This window comes from Falco punctatus (genome assembly GCF_963210335.1).
Source record: "Falco punctatus genome assembly, chromosome: 3".
Taxonomy (NCBI): domain Eukaryota; kingdom Metazoa; phylum Chordata; class Aves; order Falconiformes; family Falconidae; genus Falco; species Falco punctatus.
In genome coordinates, this window is record NC_137582.1 from 116067292 (window position 1) to 116089146 (window position 21855).

The following is a 21855-nucleotide window of genomic DNA, read 5'->3' on the forward strand; positions in this document are numbered from 1 at the left end:
CCAGCGCCGCGAGGCGGGCGGCCATCTCCTCACCGCCAGCGCCTCGGCTGAGGGGATGCGGGCCCTGCCCGGCCCCGCCGCCCGCCTCTTTCGAGGGCTTTCTGGGCCCATTCCGCCGCCCCGTAGCGTCCGGGGGTCTGCACAGCAAAGGGCACGGAGCTTAGGTGAGACAAAGGGTGTTTTACACGGCTAGATCCTTGGTGAGGTGACAGGCTCCCACTGTCTGAGGTGAGAGGCATCCACTGTCCGCCAGGCCTGGAGGAGAGGCTTCCAGTGGGAGCGGCAAAACTCGGGGAAATGTTATTCTAAAGCTACACATTACTCTAGGAACCGCGTCTGGAGAAACGGTTGGCTGCTGAGTTCCCGGCCAAGTATGGCGGATGGACGCCTCTTCCACAGTTTTAATTAACAGACTTGAAACACTGTTGGGAGACCCACCAGAGGAGCACCTCAGGGTGGCCCAGCAGGATGCTTGGGTGACGCTGAAGGTTAAAGTTCAAGGAGGACGCAGGACTGGCTCTGGGATGTGCTGTGATGCTCCGAGCCAGGCAGGTTTCTGCTGCCAAGGGCCCACGTATGCTCCTAGATAATGGCCAAAGTTAATCAGTTGTGCTTTGCAGTTGACCATGGCCGGCAGACATGCTCAGGCGGTTGCCAGATGGGAACAGTGACAGTTTTCCTCATATTCTCTCAGAGTAAATCATGGCTTAATCCAGCAATGAAGTGATCTGAGACAGTGGTCATCTCAGCTGTGTAGTAAATGAATGCTTGTATGCGTTTACATCTGAAGAAACCACAAACCAACATGCTTTTTTGGGTTGTATTCAGTTTTCTGCAAAAAGCACACAAAACTGTTCTGAATTTCAATGGCACAAATAACTTTGTTCAACAGTTTTGTCCTCACTTGAAAAACCAGAAGACAGGATTTCTGATGAAAATAATGACATTTCTGTGGTTGAAATGCTTTCTTCTAAAGTTCAGATACAGAAAAAAAAATCAGCAAGTAATGCTAAGCTGGTCATCTTTACCAGGCTTGTAATTTGGTCCACAATGCAGACCTTTCCCTCCTAAAAGAACAGGGCATAGCAGGATTCACTTTTAGAAAGGTAAGATCAGTCTTACCTGTCCAGATAAGGGATTCTGCAATTTAGATGTAGTGCAAATTTAGGCTGTAATTGGTTAGTCTCAATTACCTTAGCCTTTTCTTGATGCAATCACATGCTTTATTAATTCATGTTCTTCCTCCCTGGCCAGCAATATATTCTGCTTTAATACCATGAACTCCCAACATTTGTGTCCATTTCAGGGGCATTTTAAATACTCTTGTCTTTCATAATGACACCTCTTTGTAGCATACATTCTTGTAGTTCTGACATCTGGCTTGATTGCCACCTCTTCGTATTAGCACTTAACACAGTTGTCTCTGAGGTAACACACTAAACCTTAAATGATGTATGTTAACAAAGTATTATCACATTTATCAGAAGCTCTGGACTTAGGTATGCTGCTTCTGGAAGAATTCAAGAAAGTGCTAGACGGTGTTTTAATACTCATGTCCAGGGACTTCCATGAAGTGCAGCTCTAACACCAAAGCAGATAAGGCTGTTTTTGTTTTGTTTTCCATTTGTGGTTTGGGACCCCAAGAGATACATATAATTAAGAGTATCCTGAGGGTTATCTTCTGCTTATCCCCCTGGACTAAAACCCATATGGTAAGCATTAATTAGGTTGGCAAGTATTCGATTAAGCTATGTTGCCAGTATTCTAAATTTATGACCGTCTGTATCTCTTAGTGGCATTGTTAGGAAATGCCCTTAAGCTGTCTACTCCTGCAATCAAAGACACGATATCCTGTATCTGAAGGATGACATCTCCTACAGTGTAGCGTTCCCAACTAGTATTAGAGGTCTTCACTGTCTCAGAGAAGCACGCTGTTGTCTCAATTTCAGTATGGAGTTGGCAGGCATGCAAAAATCATGAGTCAGACCACCAACAATATAATGCTTTTGTGATTTGTCTCATCATGCGTGTGCCCATCGTCGTCCGTCTGTCCCCCCACTCCTTTAGGCTATACTTAGATCACATTTACAAGCTCTTCTCTGAAATAGCAAATGCTAAGAATTTTTGGTTTTTGAAAGCCCTGTAAAACTAAGATTTTAAAGTAAATTGCATGACTCCTAAAGCTGACACCAAATACTTAGAGACTCATGTAAAAGTGCGAGCATTAGTAATGCTGCAGCCCCATGTAGCAATCTGCATTTCATTTACAAGTATCCTGTTAAGAAAAGACAGTTCTTTGAACTCACATTGTACTTATGGTTGGAAACTAATTCTGTCTTAACTTCTCTCAAAACATTTATGGCTGATTAAAGCTATACCAAGCGTATGGAGCAGGCCAGAATTCTGTACGTTTTACCAAAATCTTTTATTAGGTTTCATTTCCAAAGGTCTCACCTAAAAGACAAATAGAATTAAATAGACATGCAACAGTGCTTATGAAAAATTGAGCCGTTATTCTTATAATCCAATACTGTAAAGCCTGATTTATTTACACATTTTAGGGTGAACAAGAGAACATCGTAGGCAAATCATTTTGTACATTCAACCAACACAGGAGCTGTATTCCACAGCATTAAATTACATGTAAGATATACACTGAGAATATATTAAGTGCTCTGGTGCATTGAAAAGCCACACAGCGTGGAGGCAATAGATGTCAGTTCACATTTGATAAAGCAGCTGGGAGATAAGAGAGTCGAGGAGCTATTCCACCAGCTTAGTAAAGGAGACAGCAGTCACTTGATTTTTGTGCATACTTTTTCAGCTCTTGATGCTGAAAAATGCTGCACATTTGGAAATCTAAGCATACTCTGCTCTTCACAGCGCCCTGCCTCTCTCAGGATCAGCCCTAGATAAACTGGAATTTTGACACATACATGTTAAAGTGTGCTGTACACCAACAGATTATTTTTCACGCTGCAAGGACTAGAATGCAGCACAGGGCTCCTCTCCTTTACATCTTCATTGTGCTGTTTAGCTGTAAATGTTTGCTGCAATCCTGGGCATGGCCATTGTCACCTCAGACTAACAAATATTCTGTAAAAAGGATAGACTTGAGGGTACAAATAGCTCCTGTTTTCAGCTTGTAAACTCTGAACTAGAAGGGAGGTATGGAGTTTATTTCAATCCTGAGCTATACCCTCCCCCTGTTAGAAGACCACAGAAGTCCTACAATCATATTTAAACAGATGTTTAGCTTCTAGGGGCCCTGTTCATGCCTTCTCAGCAACAGAGGCAGCGGCTGCAAGACTGCGATGAAGAGCAGAAAATACAATCTTTTGGAAGCTAGGGAGAAAAAGCAAGAAAGGGGGAAGTGCCTAAAATACAAACACCCCCCTGCATTTTAAAATTCAAGTATTGAACACAGGCAGCAAGCAGGAGCAAGGTGCAGTCTGGCAGTCCTTCTACTGTGCTTACAGTGCCTAACACAGGGGAAAAATGTGACCCTTACAACATCAGTGCATTGAGTTGAGACCTACAGCCCAAGGAGCACCTCAGGCTCTACCGATGTGGCACCACAGCGTAATCAAAAATAGTGATTTATGTGCTGTAGAAACAGACATCACCTCCCTTGGAGTCCTTTGTCAGGAAGTTTCCACAAGCAACTCTTGCTGCAGGTAAAGGGAGCTGTCATCATTAAGTAGAACTATTTAAACACACAGACTGTAAATAAAACATGGTTATATAAAACTTTGGAGCAAGACTCTTGCCTTTAGAGTCTTTGAAAGAAAAGGGCCAAAACAGCATAATAATACATAAGCTCAGGTTATGGCTGGAGGAAATTTCACTCAGAGCAGAACACAGCCATGTGCTGACAACTGAGGGCTCTCTGACAAACAGAAAGGTCAGGCCAGAAGTCAGTCAGTGCTCAGGCTGCAAGGCTGTGGAGAATCTGGGCAGTTTACTGCAAAAAAAAAATAATCACTGAATCAGGCCAGAGAGCAGCCCCCAAAAGAGAAGTGCAAGCAAGGGCTCCACATCAGAGTAGCTCTCTACCCCCGGCAAAGCACTCCGTGCCTGTCTCTCACGATGTCAGGTCCTGCAATTAGCAGAAAAACCAGCCATTTACTGGCTCCAAGTTTGTACACCAGTCAGCAGCAGCTTTTAAATACCTCCAAGAAACAGAACTGGGAAAACTGCATTCTGTTACACACAGGACCAACAAGTCAATAGCAAAACATTTAGGCCCTTCTGAATAATTATTTTATACCACAGCAACATCTGTAATAATTAAACACAGAGAATATTGCCATGTAAAAAGTATGCATGGTTTAGCACGGCTTGTTTTAAAACATTATGTTTCTGTGGTTTCAGAACTAATAGGTCAAACTATTGCCTCATTGATTAAAAGGAAAGAGATAAGAAAAGCCAGCATTCTTGTACCCTTCCCATTCAGCCTCCCCTGTACTACTTTGTTTTGTATTGTTAATGAACAAAAGCTGCACATAAATTCACAAACAATCGATTACCGGGGATACAAAGCCAAAGGTAGTAAATCAGTGTCACTGCAACTGCAACAAGATTAATGTTCTGGCAGTATTAGCCCATTAACATTGTTATCTTACTTAAACACAAAAAGTACTGAGGGTAAAAGAAAAGCTGTTATTTCTTGAGGTTTCATAAGCTGGAGCGTACAGGATGCCATTGATAAGATCTGGATTGTCAGACATGCCAAGTTGGTGAAGAAACTTCACATACAGGTACACGTACAGGCACTAGGCATCTACTCTTTGCAGGGGCAGGGTGGGAGGTTATAATTTTTCTAAGCTGCAAAGCAATCTCAAGTATTTCCAAATTGAATTAGTTTTCATAGCTGGCAAGGCAAACATGCACAAGAACAGATCTGTTGTCATATACAATAACAAGAATCTGGAATAACTATACACGATTCAGTGGAGTTCTTGAGAATTTTTGGTAGTGGAAACAGAAACTGGCCATGAGTCAATTAAACAAAAACCAAAAAACAAAACAACCCCCAAAAAAACCCAGAAAGCCATTGTTTCAAGTCCAAGATCCTCCCAAACCCCTCAGTATCAGAGTAACCACTTAAAAATGCACAGAACACAAGTACTATTCATTTCAAATACAGTCTTCTAAGGTCCTGGAGACACTCCACTACCCATACACTCTAAGACAAACCAAGCAGAATTAAAATTCTGTTTCCCAGCAAAACAACAGCTTTTAGAGAAGATGTTGATATCAAAGTGCCAGTACAACTTGCATATGCCAGTAAACTTCGTACTTTGTCCTTTCCACTTGACAAGTTCCCCCCGCCCCGCTTTGTCTCTATTCTCCCTTCCTATCAGCTTCTAGCCATCTCTTGGAAGCTGGAAAGATAAATATCACGAGTACACAGTGCTCCATTATTCTTACAGTCCGCACTGAGTGCTGGACTTTGCACACGTCTTTTTAGTTCTTAGGTCATTCACAGTATTAGACTAGTATCTTTTTTTTTGCCTTTTTTAAAAGAAAAAAAAAAAAAGAGGCAGGGGAGGATGGGACTACAAAGGACACCCAGCCTACAACAGCTAGACTGAGCTTTTCAACGAAGGAATGTCAACACCTTTAAGCATTTAAGACCACTAAACAAAGTTGGAAATCCTGCCTCAACCAGGAAGAAAACTGATATAGAATTAGGACCTCATCAAGAACTACAAAAAAGTCCCACCAGATACCAGTCATGTTACTATTCTCGTTTCTCCTTGTTCTTGTACTATACAGTGTTCCCTCTGCATCATTTAATCCAGCCTGAAGCTCCTGCTACGTAACCAGAAAACAGACAAATAATCCTTGTTCTAAGCTGCCATATAATCCAGTGGTGCTATAATAACAATTCACATACTCAGTGCATACGTTCAACACCTGCCAAAGAATTTTGTACAGGAAGTGTTCAAGATTCATGTTTTGAAGGAATAAAGTAGCTTGCTTACTCTAACCAGTTCTGCTGCTCTAAAGACACTCGGTATTCATGCTTGAAAACAATTACATTTTATTGCGATGTTAAGGTAGTTTGGTGGTCACGCTAGAGACATGAGGATTTACAACTTTTTTGGAAATCTGTCACAGTCTCTATATACGAAAGATTAAATCCTGCCTTCCTCCCTCTGTGAGCAACTCCCGAAAACTTCTATTTGGAGATAAACCCACTCCCAGCAGGACTAAAAATTGCACAGTCACGTCTCTTCCCACGGCTCTGTGTTTTCACAGCATCTGCTATCTCATCAGTTTCATACTGCCGTGATGCTGCACTCACCATTTCATGCTTCCAGATGGCAGCCTTCAATGGAGAACTGTGATTTACTTCTCACTAAGATGAATGCTTTCAAGTTCACAGCTAGAGAGTTGTTTATTTTAATAATCAGCCCTGAAAGTTAAGCTCGAGATGAGCTTTAAACTATATCAAGGTTGGTTTTACACTTGCTTGTATTTTAATGGGTAAATAAATAAAGGTCATACTTCTGATGATTCAAATCAGTTCTTTAAAGGTCACTCACTCCTTTTTGCTGTGCTCCAGCACCCTGTAGGGTGGAGCAGAAACTCCTTTGGAACCATGCTGCTCCTGCACGATCGGCAGTGTAGCTGGAGTATAGATTTCCGGCATGTTGTCATTGTTCTCTAGGGCACCGTAGGAAAAAGAAGCTTTGAGGTCAGGCTGAACTGCAATCCCTTTATCGTGCATGTTCTGCATGCCTGAAAAGAGCAAAGACAGAGATTAAATGCTTCAGAACAAAAGCACATTCTTCCTGCACTCTTAAATCAGAAAATTATAAAGACTTAGTGTTCATGATATGTGGCTCATCAGTTTCTGGAGCGTTAAGTGAAAGACATAATGTTTTTCTGCTTGGCACTAAAGCAACTGATGGAGAAATAAGCTTCAAGTGAATGAGAGATGGCAGTCAGTTATTTATCAAGTGCTGCATATCTTTTATGCGGCTCACCAGAGAGTTTAGCTGTACTTTCCAAAAGAAATTTCTGCTCCCTCTGGCAACATATCTCAGCCTTTCCCAACAATCAATTCTTCCCGCTAGATGAAGACCAAGCCCAGTCCCAAGTGTATGCTCAAAGCTAGTTTGTCTTCCCAGATAGCAGCCAACTGGATAAGGCTGTTCTGATAAAATATGGCATTAGGTGTCAGAGGACCCAGCACAAGTGGCATCTAAGTGGCACATCACTTCTCTGCTCTACGCAAAACATGCACATACCCCTCACATGGCACAAACAAACAAGAGAAGAAAAAACCAGAAAACAAGACAGCCACCTGATATATCCAGACACTTGCAGAACCTAAAGCTTGAGATTTTGTTGTGAAGCCTAACATTTAAGAGAGAAAGAGTGATAAACCACTGTATTTTTACCGTTACCTGGCATAGCATCCATTGATATGTACGGTTCAAATGGGATAGACTTCTTCCTATTTCTTGTGATCAGGAAGACACCTAGAAATGCTATGAGGCATCTGAGAGAGAAAAGAAGATCTACTGAGATAACTGTGAAAAGGGAAAAGAAAAGAGAGCAATATTGCATGCTGCTTCTTCCAAGTGCCTGTCTTGTAGCACCACAAAGAATTACTCGGAACTGAAAGTGAAAGAACTGTGAAGTCAGAATTACAGGGAACTGTCCCAACTGAATAACCCTCTTCAACAGTATTGAAATCCTCCTAGCGATCAGAACAATTTCACCTTTTCTATATCAAAATGCAGGCAACGGTCTTCACATTAATTAATTACCTTTGACTAACTAAAGGGGAAAGGAAACATATCAAAATTTGGTTTTCTTTGATGAAACTCCAGGATTTAGCAGCCTGACCTTTGAAAGGTTTCCCATAGGTAAACAAACTAACAACTGTTAATCTTGATCTTTACAGTACATTGACAGAGAAAGGGGCAGTTCATAACATTAATCTCCCAATTGTTTTTCTTCTGTACTAATCTGAAAGGCATTTCAGAATGTCCCAATTATGGAGAGCTAATCACATCAAGACACTGTACTAAGAGTAAATACTGAGTTACACAGCAAATGTTTTACTGATCATATCTTCACTGTGAGAGTGCCCATGCCCTCAGAAATAGGACTCCAGAAGTCCAGTCACAGTTCAGTGAAGCTCAGTGCAAAACCTGAAATAAGATTCCCTAGAGGCAGCTTCTTTTAGTTATTGTGCAATTCTTCTAGATTCATGAGCAGGTAGCTTGAAAAACAGCCTATATGCTTCAACAGCCAAGCTGATCTCCAGTGGGGTCAGTAAAGGATTTAGTGTTTAATGTTGTACAATTATGCATAACCTAGTGTTACACGGTTCCTCTAGAGCATCCATCATCATTCTGACAAGATCCTGAGAGCTATGGGCCGTTGTCTGCTCTAACAAAGAAGGTGCTTTCAATTTGTCCTCCTCTCCAAGACAGTATGTACCTCCAAAACATACGTGGATAGATACATACATACTTTTTTTTAAAAATTATTTTAGTCATATGAAGAAATACTTTCCAGTTTTCTATCAAGGAAATTTAAACACTTACCCAAGCGCAAACATACATATATGCAGAACATCTTCACCGGTGAAGTCCAAGTAAAAAGTTGCTCCTTTAAAAGAAAATAATTCATTACGTCTTCCTTCCCAGCTTACTTGAGCAATTAGTGCTACATCTCCAGCACTAGTCACTCCAGAAACCAAATCATGTAAGATTCCTATTTTTGTAGTCAGCACCTTTGGGTTTTTTTATGATCTTAAAATAGGAAAAGGTGGCCTGATTTCTACTTTAACACAATTTATTGACAAATCTTTTAGAATTTCACTACCAAAATAGCGATACCGGTGTAACTAATACAGATGCAAGCAGCACAGCAACTAGCACAAATCTTTCCATACTGGGATAGGGGATTGCGAAGGAAATATTGCTGGACTGTATTTCTGAAGTCTTATGACAAACCAAATCAAATCTCTCTAACCTCAACAGGATACAAACTCTTGACCCCAAACAAGCATATACAGCTCAAACCTGTACGATGCCAAGTGTCCTTGGTGCCCTGGATGTCAAAAGGACACACATTCTGGCTTCTATTCTTTACATTTCTAATTGAAGTAAAGTAAATAAACTGATAAATCTGAGAGCAGCGTATGGTTTGGAATGCAACTGAAAATAAGCATTCACCAAAGAGTAGGCCATGCTCTCTCATGACACTGACGAAGAGCATTAAAAGGCTATGTGTAATTTACGGGGGAAGCTATTGCCCTTATATATCTAAAAAAGCATTACTGTTTACACAGACAGTGCATTGGCTTGACAGTGATGGGTACTTTCTCGAATGTTGGGGTTTTGGTTGGTTTGTTTGTTTTCCTCAGTTTTGCTCATATGTCTAAGTGGGGAGAAGAAAACCTTAAGAAGGCTGCTTGGCAGGGCTGAAGCCTCAGGGGTTTAAAATGCTCATCTTTGTTCATGCAGACAAAGCTTTTCCTATGTGGGCAAGGGCTGAAAGTGGAGTAAACTGTTCAGAAAGAAAAAAGTGCCTATAAAAAGGCTGTGAGCAGCTGCATTCTAGATACAATGCAAACACTACTATCAGGCAGAAAATTGTAACAACTTTGTACAGAGGAAGCAAATACATTTCTACACTGTATCACATGTGTTTTTTAACAAAAGCTGCGTATTCAAGTTGCACGTCTAAGATCATACATCACCCTCTTTACACGCTAGCATGGTATGAGTAATACAGTCTCAAACGTAAGTACCCATGTGCTTTAAACAAAATGACAGAACTTAACAACATTTTAACGCAGTCTAATGGGATGATTCACATTTTCGGGAGGAAAAAATGTAACAAAGCCAGCTGCAGAAGACAGATGACAAGAAAATACAAGTCATCATCTTCCTGAGTATTCACCTCCCTCATCCATAAGCAGGGATCATTTTCCAAAATCTTTTGCCCTTCTTTTAGAAAGGACCAACACACTGTTACCTGCTGTGATTGCTACTGTTGTGGACAGGATATAGCCGATGCTGGCAATCTGAGATGAGTCATACAGCTGTGATGCTTGAGCTAAAAACCTGCAATACAATGACAGACAACAGGGGTTGATTTGGGAAGGATACTCAAACTGTACAGCACTTACCAGGGACTATTACAGGTCTCCTTTTTGGAAACACCTTTCAAAAGCAATGCATACATTTTAGAAATTTATTCTCTTTCTCACTAAACCTGCAGCATCCCTTGGAATTCATATAAATGATAGAAGAGTAAGCCTTATGGCTGTACTGACTAAAAGCAATGGAATTACTGCCATGACCTTAGGGCCAGAATGTCACTCACGTTTTGAATAGCTTTTCATCCCTGCTGCTACCAGCTTTTTATGTTACTGCAAGTACAGATATAAAAAACCAAAGACACATCGTCAACAACACTGATTCTGCACTTTGGTTTTACTCAGTGCACAGATACTGTATTTGATTTGCTGCTGTTTCATTCCTAACATTGTTTTGCAAATACTTGAATGATGTACAAATCTGGGATTAAAACTACTGGCAGTGTCACTACATGGAAAAGCAAAGACCACCACTATCCCAGGCTCCGGTGACATGGATTTGAGGACAGGTCACTGAAGGGAATGGATAATTCTTCTCCTAAAATTTAATCAGCATTCTTGGAACGGATAACAAAGTGTCTATTATTTACTGACCCACTGAAACCAGCGCAATTATAGACAAAAAGAGAGTGAATATCTTACGTTGCTTGAAAGATCGCTGTCGCAATCATGCACACCAACATGATATAAAATATGGGGTAGTCGAGTTGTAAGTTTCCTTGTATCGAGACAACAATCATGCCTGCCACAGCCTTCACAGTCACAACAGTCATGGAACCTGTAAATGTTTACCAGGACTCAGCTGAAGCACTGATACATGCTCAGAGGGACAGGAACACTGCATGTTCGCTCTATACGTGACAGGTAACTGCAAACAAAACCAAGATCTACAAGAACTTGAACTCTTTTTGCCAGCCAGGCCAAACAAGGGATGCAAACTACCTATTTTATCACCGACTCCGCCAGTTTTATTCCCGATGACTTCACCACAGCAACCTTCAATAAATCACCTAACCTTTCTGTCTCACTGTTCCCTTGTCTACAGGACTAAGAGCATTTACTGGTTTTTTTCTTTGGCTGGTTGTTGGTTTTTTTTTAAAGTGTTTAAACAGCGTTGCACAATCACATGATGGAAGGATACAAATTTTAATTTCTGATGCCATATTGGCCTGGTTAATAAAGCTAAGCTTTCAAAACAAGAATCAGAAAGAGCCTATTTCCTTTCCATTTCTTGAAAGCACAAGTCAGGACCATTCAGAATTAGGACAGCTGCTTTGTCTGCAATTCGTGCAGCCTCTGAGGCATCAGTTACTGACACCCAGCCCCAAACAGTTAAAAGAAAAAAGAAGAGAAAGAAAAAAGAAAAAAAGAAAAAAAGAGACTGCACTAACTGAAGCTGCATAAATAGCAAAAATAGAGGACTGCAACATAGATTCAACAGCACGTCAGACTGCGTCACTGCCTTGCTATTATTTACTCTTTCTAAAGATTAAACTGATCACAGTTTATTAAAAAAACCAGACTTATATGGAAAAAGGTACAAGAGAAATCCTGGCTTTTCCAAAGTCACTGTAAGATCCCACTGTAGGCTATGAGGCTATCAAAAGCATCACATGACCCCAAGGCCAGAAGTTCTCCCAATTTAAGTAGGGACAGACTGGCATGGCAGAGTAGTGATCATTTCTTTAGCCACACAGCAAATATTCCCAGAGACAGTAAGATTCTTGTAGATCAAGTCTTCTCTTTCATCCACTGCATCAGCCTTCCTTAGCCATTGAATAGATAAGATATCATACCATGCTTTGCATGCACAGATTAAAATTAAGAACACTAATAAATAACTTGCACTTTCTGTATGTGGCAGATTATTCATCCTTATGGGAAATAAGTCTTAATTGTTCAACAGTCACTTGCAAAGATCCTAAACTTCACTGCAAGATATTAGCTTCATCTAATGTGTAGTAGTTTTCTGGAGCAGACTGGTGCATTTTATGATGTTAATTAGATGAATATAATTCCCTATATGCCATAGATGCTGTGGTTTACTGTAGTTTACTGTTATAAGCCAGAGTTAGAAGATCTTACAAGTTTATATCAACTTACCTAGCAAAGCTACCAGCAGGAGAATAACTACAATGTAGTTTGCATTTTTCTCCTTGTAAAAATATAGTAGCAGGCAGAATACGATGATCTCCACAAGCTAAGAAAGACAGAAAAGAGAATATAAAAAAATGCAGGCTATATGGGGTTTGCAGTAAACAGAAACATTGAGCCAGTCAAACATTAGAATTACATAAAAGGGCAAATCAAACGACACGAGGATCCCACACAATTATAGATGAAATTTAACATGATCTTAAATTCTAATTAGATGAGATATTCAATAGCTTCTTGCAGAACAGGAAACATGGGACACTATAAAAGATGGGACATTATATTCATGGTGAAGCAGATCATCAAATAATCCTGACTGAATATTCACATCAGAGGTCTCAGCCTTCTTTCTGTAATGAGGTCCTGTAAGTGATCCCTGGAGCACACATCTTATTTAATGTCCCAACTTATCTCCATTAAAAAATGAGAGATTTCATTAGATTTTTCAATGATTGATTGATGGCTCCAGAGAAAGTCAGTCAAGAAAAAGCCCAGATGCAAGCACAGTATTCAGACACCTCCGGAGCAGTTGCTCTCAGCTGCCAACAGTACTACTGCTACAGGCTGAAGCTGACAGGTCACGAGAGAACAAGCTGTTCTAAAACTTTTCAGTTAAAACATATTGAAGTCCTAACAGAATCAATCAGAGAAAGAATGGGAGAGTTCCAAATTGTGCATGCATGTGTCTATGTGCAATGTGGAACTGACACCAGGAAAAGCTGGCATAGGTTCATTAACAAGTCCAAGGAATATTTGGTAGTAACCATAAGGAAAAATAATGCTTGAAATTAAACTCTCAGTCAGGCATATAGCAGAAAACAGTCCCACATTTTATGGGCCATCTTACCATGTACAACAGAAATGGCCAGCTCACTAAATGCCTAGTGATATTTTCTCCTGTCATCTTCTCATGACTATTAGGTCCAAATGTTATCAGCAGGTAAGTTCCAACAATTGCCAAACCACAGCCTACAAAGGACAAAACATAGCGTCCTTCGGCAGCCAAAGGACAAACAAGAAAAAAAAAAAAAAAAAAAAAGAGAGGACAAAGTTAGTGGGTTAGTGTGGATGCATGGAATTAATATTGCACATGCACAATGATCATTAATGACATCATGCACGTTCCTCTGGATGACTCATTCCTCTGCCCTTCATGCCCCACTTTCAAAATATTATAACCAAAAAAAACCTAGGCAATGCGCATGCTGGGAGGTGAGGGAAAAAAAGCTCATACCAGGTAGTATCTGCTAAACAAACAGGAACTACCTGTATCTGGGGCTTATCCTGCCTGGCAATGCCCACAGCCCGTTTTCTAAGAAATACAAGAATTCATGCCTCAGTTCCACAAACACTTGCGCATGTATGAAATCCAGCTGACTCAGTTGTGCCTACACTACTGCAGAGTCAAGGCCCTATGCTGCAGCTTCAGCCCAGAGAACCATGATTCGCAAATCCTGCAAACAAACACCATTCCCATGTATTTCTAAAATCTGTGAGATTCAGGTGATTTGGCACAAGTCAGAAAAAAACAAATAAATCCTTTTTTAACAAATAGTGGATAAGATGACGCATTTCTGCAAAGAGGTACTATAGTTAATGGAGATCTTGTCATCCCTCTATGATTCTTGAGGGGCTGTGCTGTGTGTTGAATGGCTTGTAAACAAAGAGGATAAATGAAAAGGAACTGTGGAACTTACTCAAAAAATCCTTGGGCTTCCATTTTTCTTTAATAAATATAATTCCTATGATTGCACTGGCTATAAAAAAAAAAAAGGAGAGAGAAACAGTGAGTTATGCATCAGGCTAATGATCAGCAATCTCACACAGGAACGCACGCAGGCTTGTACAGCTGTTGTCTCTCTTCCCCTTACCTATAACAGACACTGCACTGAGTGGCACAATCAGTGAAAGAGGAGCAAAGGCGTAGGAGGAAAACACTCCCAGTTCTCCCAGCACCAGCAGAAACAGTCCACACCACCACGTCTTGGTTTTAAAGTAGGCTCGGGGGTCTTTGGAACCTGCCAGCCGGATGTGGCTGTATTTCTAGAAAAGAAAATAAAGGCAGCGCAGCTTTGGCATGCTCAATGCTTTTTAATGCAGGATGCCTAAGGCAGGGTGAATATTTGCTTCATGATACTCACCTGGAGGTTGAGTGCAATACTGATAACAAGATGCCCAAAAATAGCTAGTAACGCACCAATCAAGTTCTCCTGTAAAAACAAAAGTCAACACACCAGTATTAAATTTAGCCACCAGACCCTGAAGGAAGCTGGAGCTTTTTGCACAGTCTGGATGAGGGCAAATGGTTCCAAGGTCACCCATCAGTAAAATCTCTGTTTATCTTCCTCCCTTTCTACCTGATCTAGGGCAATTCAGGTAAGTTCCCTGTGGCTATGTTCCAAATCTGTGAAACTCAGGTGAAAGACAACCTTTCCTTAACAGATACTTTCTACAAGAGACTTAAATGAGTGTGCATATATATGCATTCTTTGCAGTTTCTCAGAGGGGAAGAAGATAAAGCAAAACACAACAACCCATTCACTCATTTCTCCCTTTGAAAAACTCTTTGTGAGGATGTTTGTTGCCCTGAAATTCAGCAGAGTATGGATCAGGGACCTCTGCATTCTGCAGCTCACATCTTAAGAGCTGTTCTGCTCTTCTCCACTTATATCATCTGCTGGTTCAGTAGGTAGTTTAGGCCATTTGATGAGGCAACCCAATTATCACAGATTTTATGCTGCTTTCTGTATGAACCACATTCCAAAATAATGGGCAACTGGTAGCAGCTCCTAGCAAGCTCTCAACCCCTTCTACATTAGCATGCCCAGCAACGTGATAATTCTCACGGTCTAAAGACAGAATTTGAAATAAAAAAGAATGTAAAGCAGGCTGAGTCACAAAGGAAAAGTACATTAGGAGTAAACAGAAGAGCCTAAGGCTAAGCGAGGCCATTTATTGTTTGTGTTCTTCTAACAACTGTGTAAATCTCATTAGATGTCATTAGCACTTTTCATTTTGGTGCTGGCCTCCAAGTCTAGTACTTTGATTGATTTGGGATAACTGAGCTCACATTCGCATTCCTCCCTTAACAGTAAATATACTATTTATGATTTTCTTATACACAGTAAGGCAGGAACTTTAAGATTTCAAGTTCTTATCAGTGGAGCAAAAATCTCTTTTATTGGGATGTATGAAAATAAGATTCACTCAAGCGGCTTCTTTCAAAAGCACCTGAGAGATCTTCCTACAAGTAAAGTTGGCAGAAAAACATCACTGGGTGATTACAGATGTCGGCAGAGAAGCTCAGCCACAGTTTACTGGTTCAGCAACTGGACGTCAGTTTAGAGGACATGGAGCAGATGGTGCCACAGCTGAAAAGCCCCCAAATGCCGCGCAGGTTTGGGATCAGCTTCTGGACTCTGAAAGCCTGCAAGCCAACATCAGTCAGGTCAACTTTTACAGCGCACCTGTAAAAGGACTGCGGTCTCAGCAAAGTACTTTTTCCAGTGAAAAAAAAAGCCCTTCTTGCTGCGAATTTCTGAGCACTTTCAGAATCAGGGATTCAGAAGAAATTGATTTGGGAGCAGCTCTGTTCCCAGCTGGAGAATAAGGAAGGACTACAGCAGCACATCCCATCTCAACTGCAGGCTCGGCATTGGCTATGGGTTGACCCACCTGAAATTCAAGCACTTGAATCTACAGCAGACCAGAACATCTGATCACCATTACTAATGTATGGGTTAGTCTGAAAAGGCACCTAGCAGAATTTATTGCACTTAACCACCCTCAGACATCCACAGCTTATAACTGCCAGCCCTTTCTTCACTTTTTCTAGCTCTTCAAGACACAGAATTTCTCTCATTGCTTATCTACACAGCATATAATATACTGGGGCCTCCGGGCATCGCTGAATACAAAGGCAGTACACTTTCTAAAAAAAAAAATAAACAAAATACAGTTGCATTATTGGTTTACTTGGATAGTTAGGACCCCCAGAGATAAGACCAGGGTAGAAGTCTGACCTTGTAAGAAAAGGAGTCAGTGTGTGGCTGCACTGAAACTGCTGCTGTGGCCAACGGGAGCTGCTGAAGTTGCAGATTTGGACTGTTGCCTCCTTCCATTTTGGTTGATTGGAGTGTTTACTTTTCAGCTGTTTTGATACTGTAACTTCTCTTTAAAGAAGAGACTTGGACCCTGCTGGAACCGCCTTGTCTGTAACTTGGTACCACTTCTTCCCAGCCATCCCGTTTTCTTGGACAAGCCACAATTAATTCAGTAAAGCACAAAAAAATTTCTTTGTGGCCCGTCTGCTGCTTTTCTTCCCCCACCAAGCTACACTGAAATAGGGTAGGGAGAGGTGTAGAGGAGCCAATACTTCCAGCCAGTCAGTGGGGCAGCAAGGTTATATTTCTCCAAAGTGGCACTAAGAAAAACAAGCAAACAAAAAAAATAGAGAATAAGTCAAATGAACTTGATGGTCCAAAACCTGTAATGAAATCCTGCTGAAGGATAGGCCACAGAAAATTCCCTGGAATTAAATTAACAACTGCACATATCAGCAGGGAAAGCAGATTTTAAATGCTTTCTGACAAAGTCTCTAGTACAGAAACACGCACAGACTTTGCTTTAAAAGAACTTGCAAACTGGCTTGGTCCCAAGGGTGACATATGCAGCTGGCATTTAATATCAGGCCTTGCCATTTGGAAAGCTCTTATCAAAAAGTCTCTGGAGCCCTCCAAGCCCTGCTTTTCATTTCTCTACTGCCTGTGTACCTCTGTTGTTTGTTCAGGACGCAGCATTACATTAGTCACACCATCCCCATGTGCTGGGGACGAGACAGTGCAGCTCTTCATGCTAACAGAGATCATTTCAGTGTAACTTCATGAGCAAAGCCTGGAGGCTAAACTCATTATAGGTGTCTGGGAAGCACCGCACGCAGCAAGCCCATCTGTAGTCCCTGCACACCATGATGGCTCCTTACACCAAAGACTTAAGGAGCATCAGCATCACCTTGTGATGTGAAGGCCCTTTCTAAACAGGGGGATGCTGGTGTATAGCCATTGCAGGGGCGTGATCCTCACAAGCAGCCCATCCTTCTCAGTCCACTCAAGGGCTACCTGAACTGGCTGAGCATCCCCTAGACCCCGGACAAGTGGCCTGTGGTCACATTCTGAGGTAGCAAGACCCACCCCGTGCCCAGCCGCGAACTGATGGCTCTCTTGGCCAACACGGGCCTGCAAGGGGGGATCGCTGTAACTCAGGGGGTGTCCCACGGTGTGCTGGGGAGCGCGGGGGGGACAGGGGCAGCACAACCGAGCTACGAAAGGGCAAAACCACCCCGCTGTGAGGAGAGCTGGGGGCAAAGGCCTCTCCCGCCGTGAGGGCAGCCCGCTCGGGCTGAGCAGCCCCCCGACGCCCCTCCGGCTCACGCCGCCCTGTCCAGCCGAGACCCACAGCGGAGCCCGGGTTCCCCACCAAGACCCACCGAAAACCCGCAGCGCCTGGGGGGCGGCGGCCCCGCGCACTCACCTGCTCCCTCAGGGCCGCCGCCCTGCCCCCATGGCCAGGCCCTCCGACCCCAACTTCGGTCCCCGGCCCAGATGCCGTCGGTCCCTGCCCGGCCCCTCCCATTCGCTGCCAGCCCTGTCAGTCCGGGGCCGGGCCCCAGCAAACAGCGGCGATTGGCTGTCCGGCGGCTATCGGGCCTGGCCCAGCCTATGGGGTGAACCCGAGTGCGGCGCCGGGCTCCGAGGGGGCGGGCTAGGGAAGGAGCCGGGTTCCGCCGCTCGCCCGGGCTGTGGCAGCGCCTTGCCGTCGGCCAGGCCCCTCCCGGTCCTGAGGGGAGGAGGAAGGACTCCCCGGCTCAGGGCTCTCAGGACAACCGTGGCACCCCACCTCCACCCGGCACGGCCTCCCCTGCTGCCCGCCTTGGGGGCGCTGGTGGCACCGCCTAGCTGCCAGGGCCTACTTAAAGCGCATGCGCATCCGCGCTCCCTCGAGCCACCTTAACTAGCCGCGCATGTCCAACAGCGCGCACAACGGCTTTGAGAGCTCGCCTGTGATTGGGCGTCTGCCGGACCACCCGAAGTAACAGGCGCTGTGATTGGAGGAGAGCTAGGCCCGCCATTGTCTCGGCAACCAGGTGTACGCGTTCCCTCAGCCGCCGGTACCGGTGAAGGCCGGAGAGCCCCGAGACGCACCGGTACCGGCATGCACCGTGCCACCTCACCGGGGAAGGGAGGGGTGGGGCGGGGGGGGTGTACGCCGTGCGCTCACCGCACAGCCTCCCGCTGTCAGGTACCCGTCATTCCCAGCCTGCACCGCGCTACCTCCCGGGAAGGGCTGACGCCGTTCCCGGCATGCACCGCGCCACTTCACCTGGGCGGGGTGGGGCCGTGGCGTTATTTGCTGTAGCGCTGTGGCAGGACCTCCCTCAGGCGCCTCCCGCCGACCTCCTCGGCCCCTTGAGGCAACACCCGCCTCCCGCCGCCCCCTGAGGCCTCCTCGGCCCCTTGAGGCAACACCCGCCTCCCGCCGTCCCCTGAGGCCTCCTCCGTCCCCTTGAGACAACACCCGCCTCTCGCCGCCCCCTGAGGCCTCCTCGGCCCCCTGAGGCAACACCCGCCGCCCCCTGAGGCAGCGCCCGCCGCTCCTTGGGGCTCCCTCGCCCCTCTGAGGCAACGCCCGCCTCCCACCGCCCCCTGACGTCTCGGCCCCCTGAGGCAGCCCCTGCCACCCCCTGAGGCCGCGCCCTGTGCGCGGGCAGCACCCCTGCAGTGAGCAGGGCCGCGGCAGCTCACAGAACGGAGAGCAACAACGGTTATGGCTGTTTCGCTGCCTTTCTGTAAGCAAACCAACCCAGTCCTTCAGCCTCTGCCTTGCCGCCGCACACTAACAGTTCTGCGTGGTTGGTTTTAGAAACGTTTACAAAATAGTGCCACCCAGGGTTGTTATGTTGGGTGCGCAGTGGTGCTGTGAGGTGGCTAGCTGCCTTGCCGTGGGTGCTCACGGGTGTTCTGGAGCATGATGCGTCAGGCAGAAGATCACTTGGTGCCACGTAGTGAATGGGAACAGGACTTGCAACAGTCATTTCACAGCTGAAAAAGGAAAACCCCAACCATACAAAGATTTCCCTTTCAGAGCATGGCAGGGATTCATTAATAAGTGATGAGGAAGTGGCAAGTGAAACTTTATACCCACAGCCAGTTAGAGGTGTTGCAGGTCCAGAATTTATGTCCTTGGGGACAAACCAGCACAAGGGAATAAGGAACGCCATCAAACCATATCCCTGTTGCTGTGCAAGACAGTGGAAAGTTTGCTGTTGGCTCCCTTGTGGCACTAACCAACTCCTTGGCCTGGACACCAACCCTGTAAGAGGCCTGTCACTAGCAATTACTTCAGACCTCTTCCCCGCACTAACCTTCCCCCTAATTGCAGAGCGCAGCTTAAGACCTGTACTTGGTAAGAAGCACACTTAAATTTTCATGGAGCTAACATTTAAACTTTCCAAATGTAGCACTATTGCCGGTGCAGCCCTGTGACCGGTAGTAATAACACCAGAGCTTAATTAGATGAAATATCAGTGGTTTTATTATGGCTTCCACCTCACTGTCTCTTGGCAATCAAGGATGCTGCCGAGACAAGGCCTTTGATTCCAGGCCTGCAAAGCGCAGCACTTCTTGGGTGACACCAGGCAGCATAGTGTCTGAGTTCTGCAGGAGCTGGGGTGCTCAGCATCTTTCCTCAGATTTTCAGTTTAGAGATGCTCAGCCCCTCTCTGTGAGTTGCCAGTTGTGAAGCGAGTGGTTAAGATGCCTGACTTAGTAAATGAGGGCAATCTGCAAAATGATTTAACAGCACTGAATCACCCTTAAAGCCCATTCATCAAACACAGTGCTTCGAAGGGCTTTTTTTCCCCCTTTGCTTCTTAAATAAAAAAGGGAAATTAAATGCAGAAATAACTGCTGATTTCTTGACTTGAATACTGCATTAATGTTAGTTTTGCCTTTAACTTACACAACCTATATAAAATGAAAACTGGCATTGTAGTTATGTGTTTTCTGTATCTCCATATTCAGAATTTTATTATCATTGGCTGTTCCTTTTAGGTTTCAAGATTTCCTCCAGTCCTTACAAACACCATAGGAAAGTAACGAAAAACTCAGGAAAAAAGGGATTTAATTCTTAGTCAAAGAGATTTCAGTGTAACCGAGTGACAAAAATGTTTAACGTTTATGTCTTTGTTCTGAATTTTTTGTAACTCTTAATGATCCAGTTTTGTAACAAGGATAGCAACTAAGTTGAGATCAAGGTTGTTAAATTCTCTTTGTAATCACAACCGATAACAGGATGAGGAAAACGGTAAATGCAATATTATTGCTTTAAACCTTGAAATTACTCCACGTAACAGCACCCTCATCTGGACCATCTGCCCATCTCTCACCCACCTGGCTTCAGCCCTGCTCCCATTTCCAACCTTGAGCTCTCCAGGACACACAGATGTGTGTTGCAATTCCGCTGAAATTCAGGACCAAATACAAAGAAATCAGTGGAGTTAACGCTTGTGTAGTGACAGCACAGGATAACCCCTCCTATCGTTTGCTGTTCTTCACCCTGATCCTTCCCTGGTCTGTGGGAATTACATCGGTACATCTGTTATCTGGCCAGCAGAGGGGAGCAGAAAGATATTTTAAAACCATACTGTTTTCCCAGCCTGCACTCTGCCGGGTTTCTTTTCAAGTGCAGCCAACGCTCACAGGTGCCAAGGGCCTCCTGGGCTTTCTGGATCCAGCTTTCAAGCTGCTTCCTCTGCTGGTGGAGCGAGGGTGCCCATGGCCCCTGCTGACAGGCTCCTACTGTCTGGTGACTACGTGGTAACCCCAGAACTCTGAAAATTAAGTATATTAAGAATTTCTGAAACTTTGTGTACCGGGTATGTAAAGTAGGGAAATCAAGGAAGTATTTGGCATCTTCTTTCTTGTTCTGCCTTTGGCATCTTCTCTTTCTTCTCCTTCCTTTGATCTCTTCCTCCTTGCTTGTCTCTCCCATCTCGGTGATATCAGGAGTGCATTATCTCAGGACTGAATAACAGCAATCAAGGACGTAAAGGACAAAAGATGAGGGAAAATGATCAAGGTAGAGAAGTTGCTTAAATACCTTCTGTAGGCGCCATCAGTCTGCCTGGTCAGCTTCCAGGAGTTCCAGATGACCTGATGCTAAGTTCTGACTAAAAGAGAAGAGGCAGAGTCTTAAGGTAGCTTCACAAAGCAGTCCCTTCCCTTTGAGAATTTCCTGCTTGAAGGGCAGAGCGGGCAGAAAGCCAAACCACAAGCTACACAAGGGCTTGGCTGATTCTTTCTTAAGATTTATCCCTAGAGAAAAGTTACTGTACTGGGGAGGGGAGGGGAAGCATTAGGTCCATTAACATGGGGCTGTTTGGGGGCTGCTGACTTAGTTTCCTCCCCAAAAGCACTTGACTCTGTCCTCTTCAGCACAAGCCATTTTGAAGCACATTCCTTTAGCCGGGTAGTCAGGGATAAATGCCAGTACATGAAGTTTATCCACTT

At 44.0% G+C, this 21855-nt stretch overlaps 2 protein-coding genes and 1 long non-coding RNA gene across 7 annotated transcripts in view; 2 read left to right on the top strand and 1 right to left on the bottom strand.

Annotated features, from left to right (window-relative positions):
* The first annotated feature begins 33 nt into the window (after positions 1-33).
* On the top strand, positions 34-3981 carry LOC308060455. Its single transcript, XR_013926732.1, has 2 exons — positions 34-228; positions 328-3981. It is a non-coding gene; the product is annotated as an uncharacterized lncRNA (long non-coding RNA).
* Positions 2402-18770, bottom strand: NIPAL3 (NIPA like domain containing 3). Of its 5 annotated transcripts, none has more exons than XM_080379216.1 (13): positions 18566-18770; positions 16312-16712; positions 14431-14499; positions 14161-14332; positions 13987-14046; positions 13137-13282; positions 12239-12335; positions 10778-10913; positions 10012-10100; positions 8574-8637; positions 7422-7516; positions 6555-6750; positions 2402-3964 (listed from the first exon to the last, which is right to left on the bottom strand). In XM_080379216.1, exons 2-13 carry the CDS (start codon positions 16408-16410, stop codon positions 3922-3924), a joined length of 1266 nt encoding a protein of 421 aa, XP_080235342.1. In that variant the 5' UTR covers positions 16411-16712; positions 18566-18770; the 3' UTR covers positions 2402-3921. The 5 variants fall into 5 exon arrangements, with proteins under 5 accessions (XP_080235342.1, XP_080235343.1, XP_080235344.1 ...); XM_080379217.1 differs by lacking the exon at positions 18566-18770 and adding an exon at positions 18346-18482; XM_080379218.1 differs by lacking the exon at positions 18566-18770 and adding an exon at positions 17819-18311 and having other exon boundaries at positions 13137-13258.
* Positions 18352-21855, top strand: part of STPG1 (sperm tail PG-rich repeat containing 1) — a gene marked incomplete at its 3' end in the record, with an annotated part of 13487 nt that continues 9983 nt past the window's right edge. Inside the window, exon 1 of the mRNA XM_080380686.1 lies at positions 18352-18586. Coding sequence (XP_080236812.1) covers positions 18500-18586 — 87 coding nt within the window. The 5' untranslated portion in view covers positions 18352-18499. The remainder of the gene's footprint in view (positions 18587-21855) is intronic.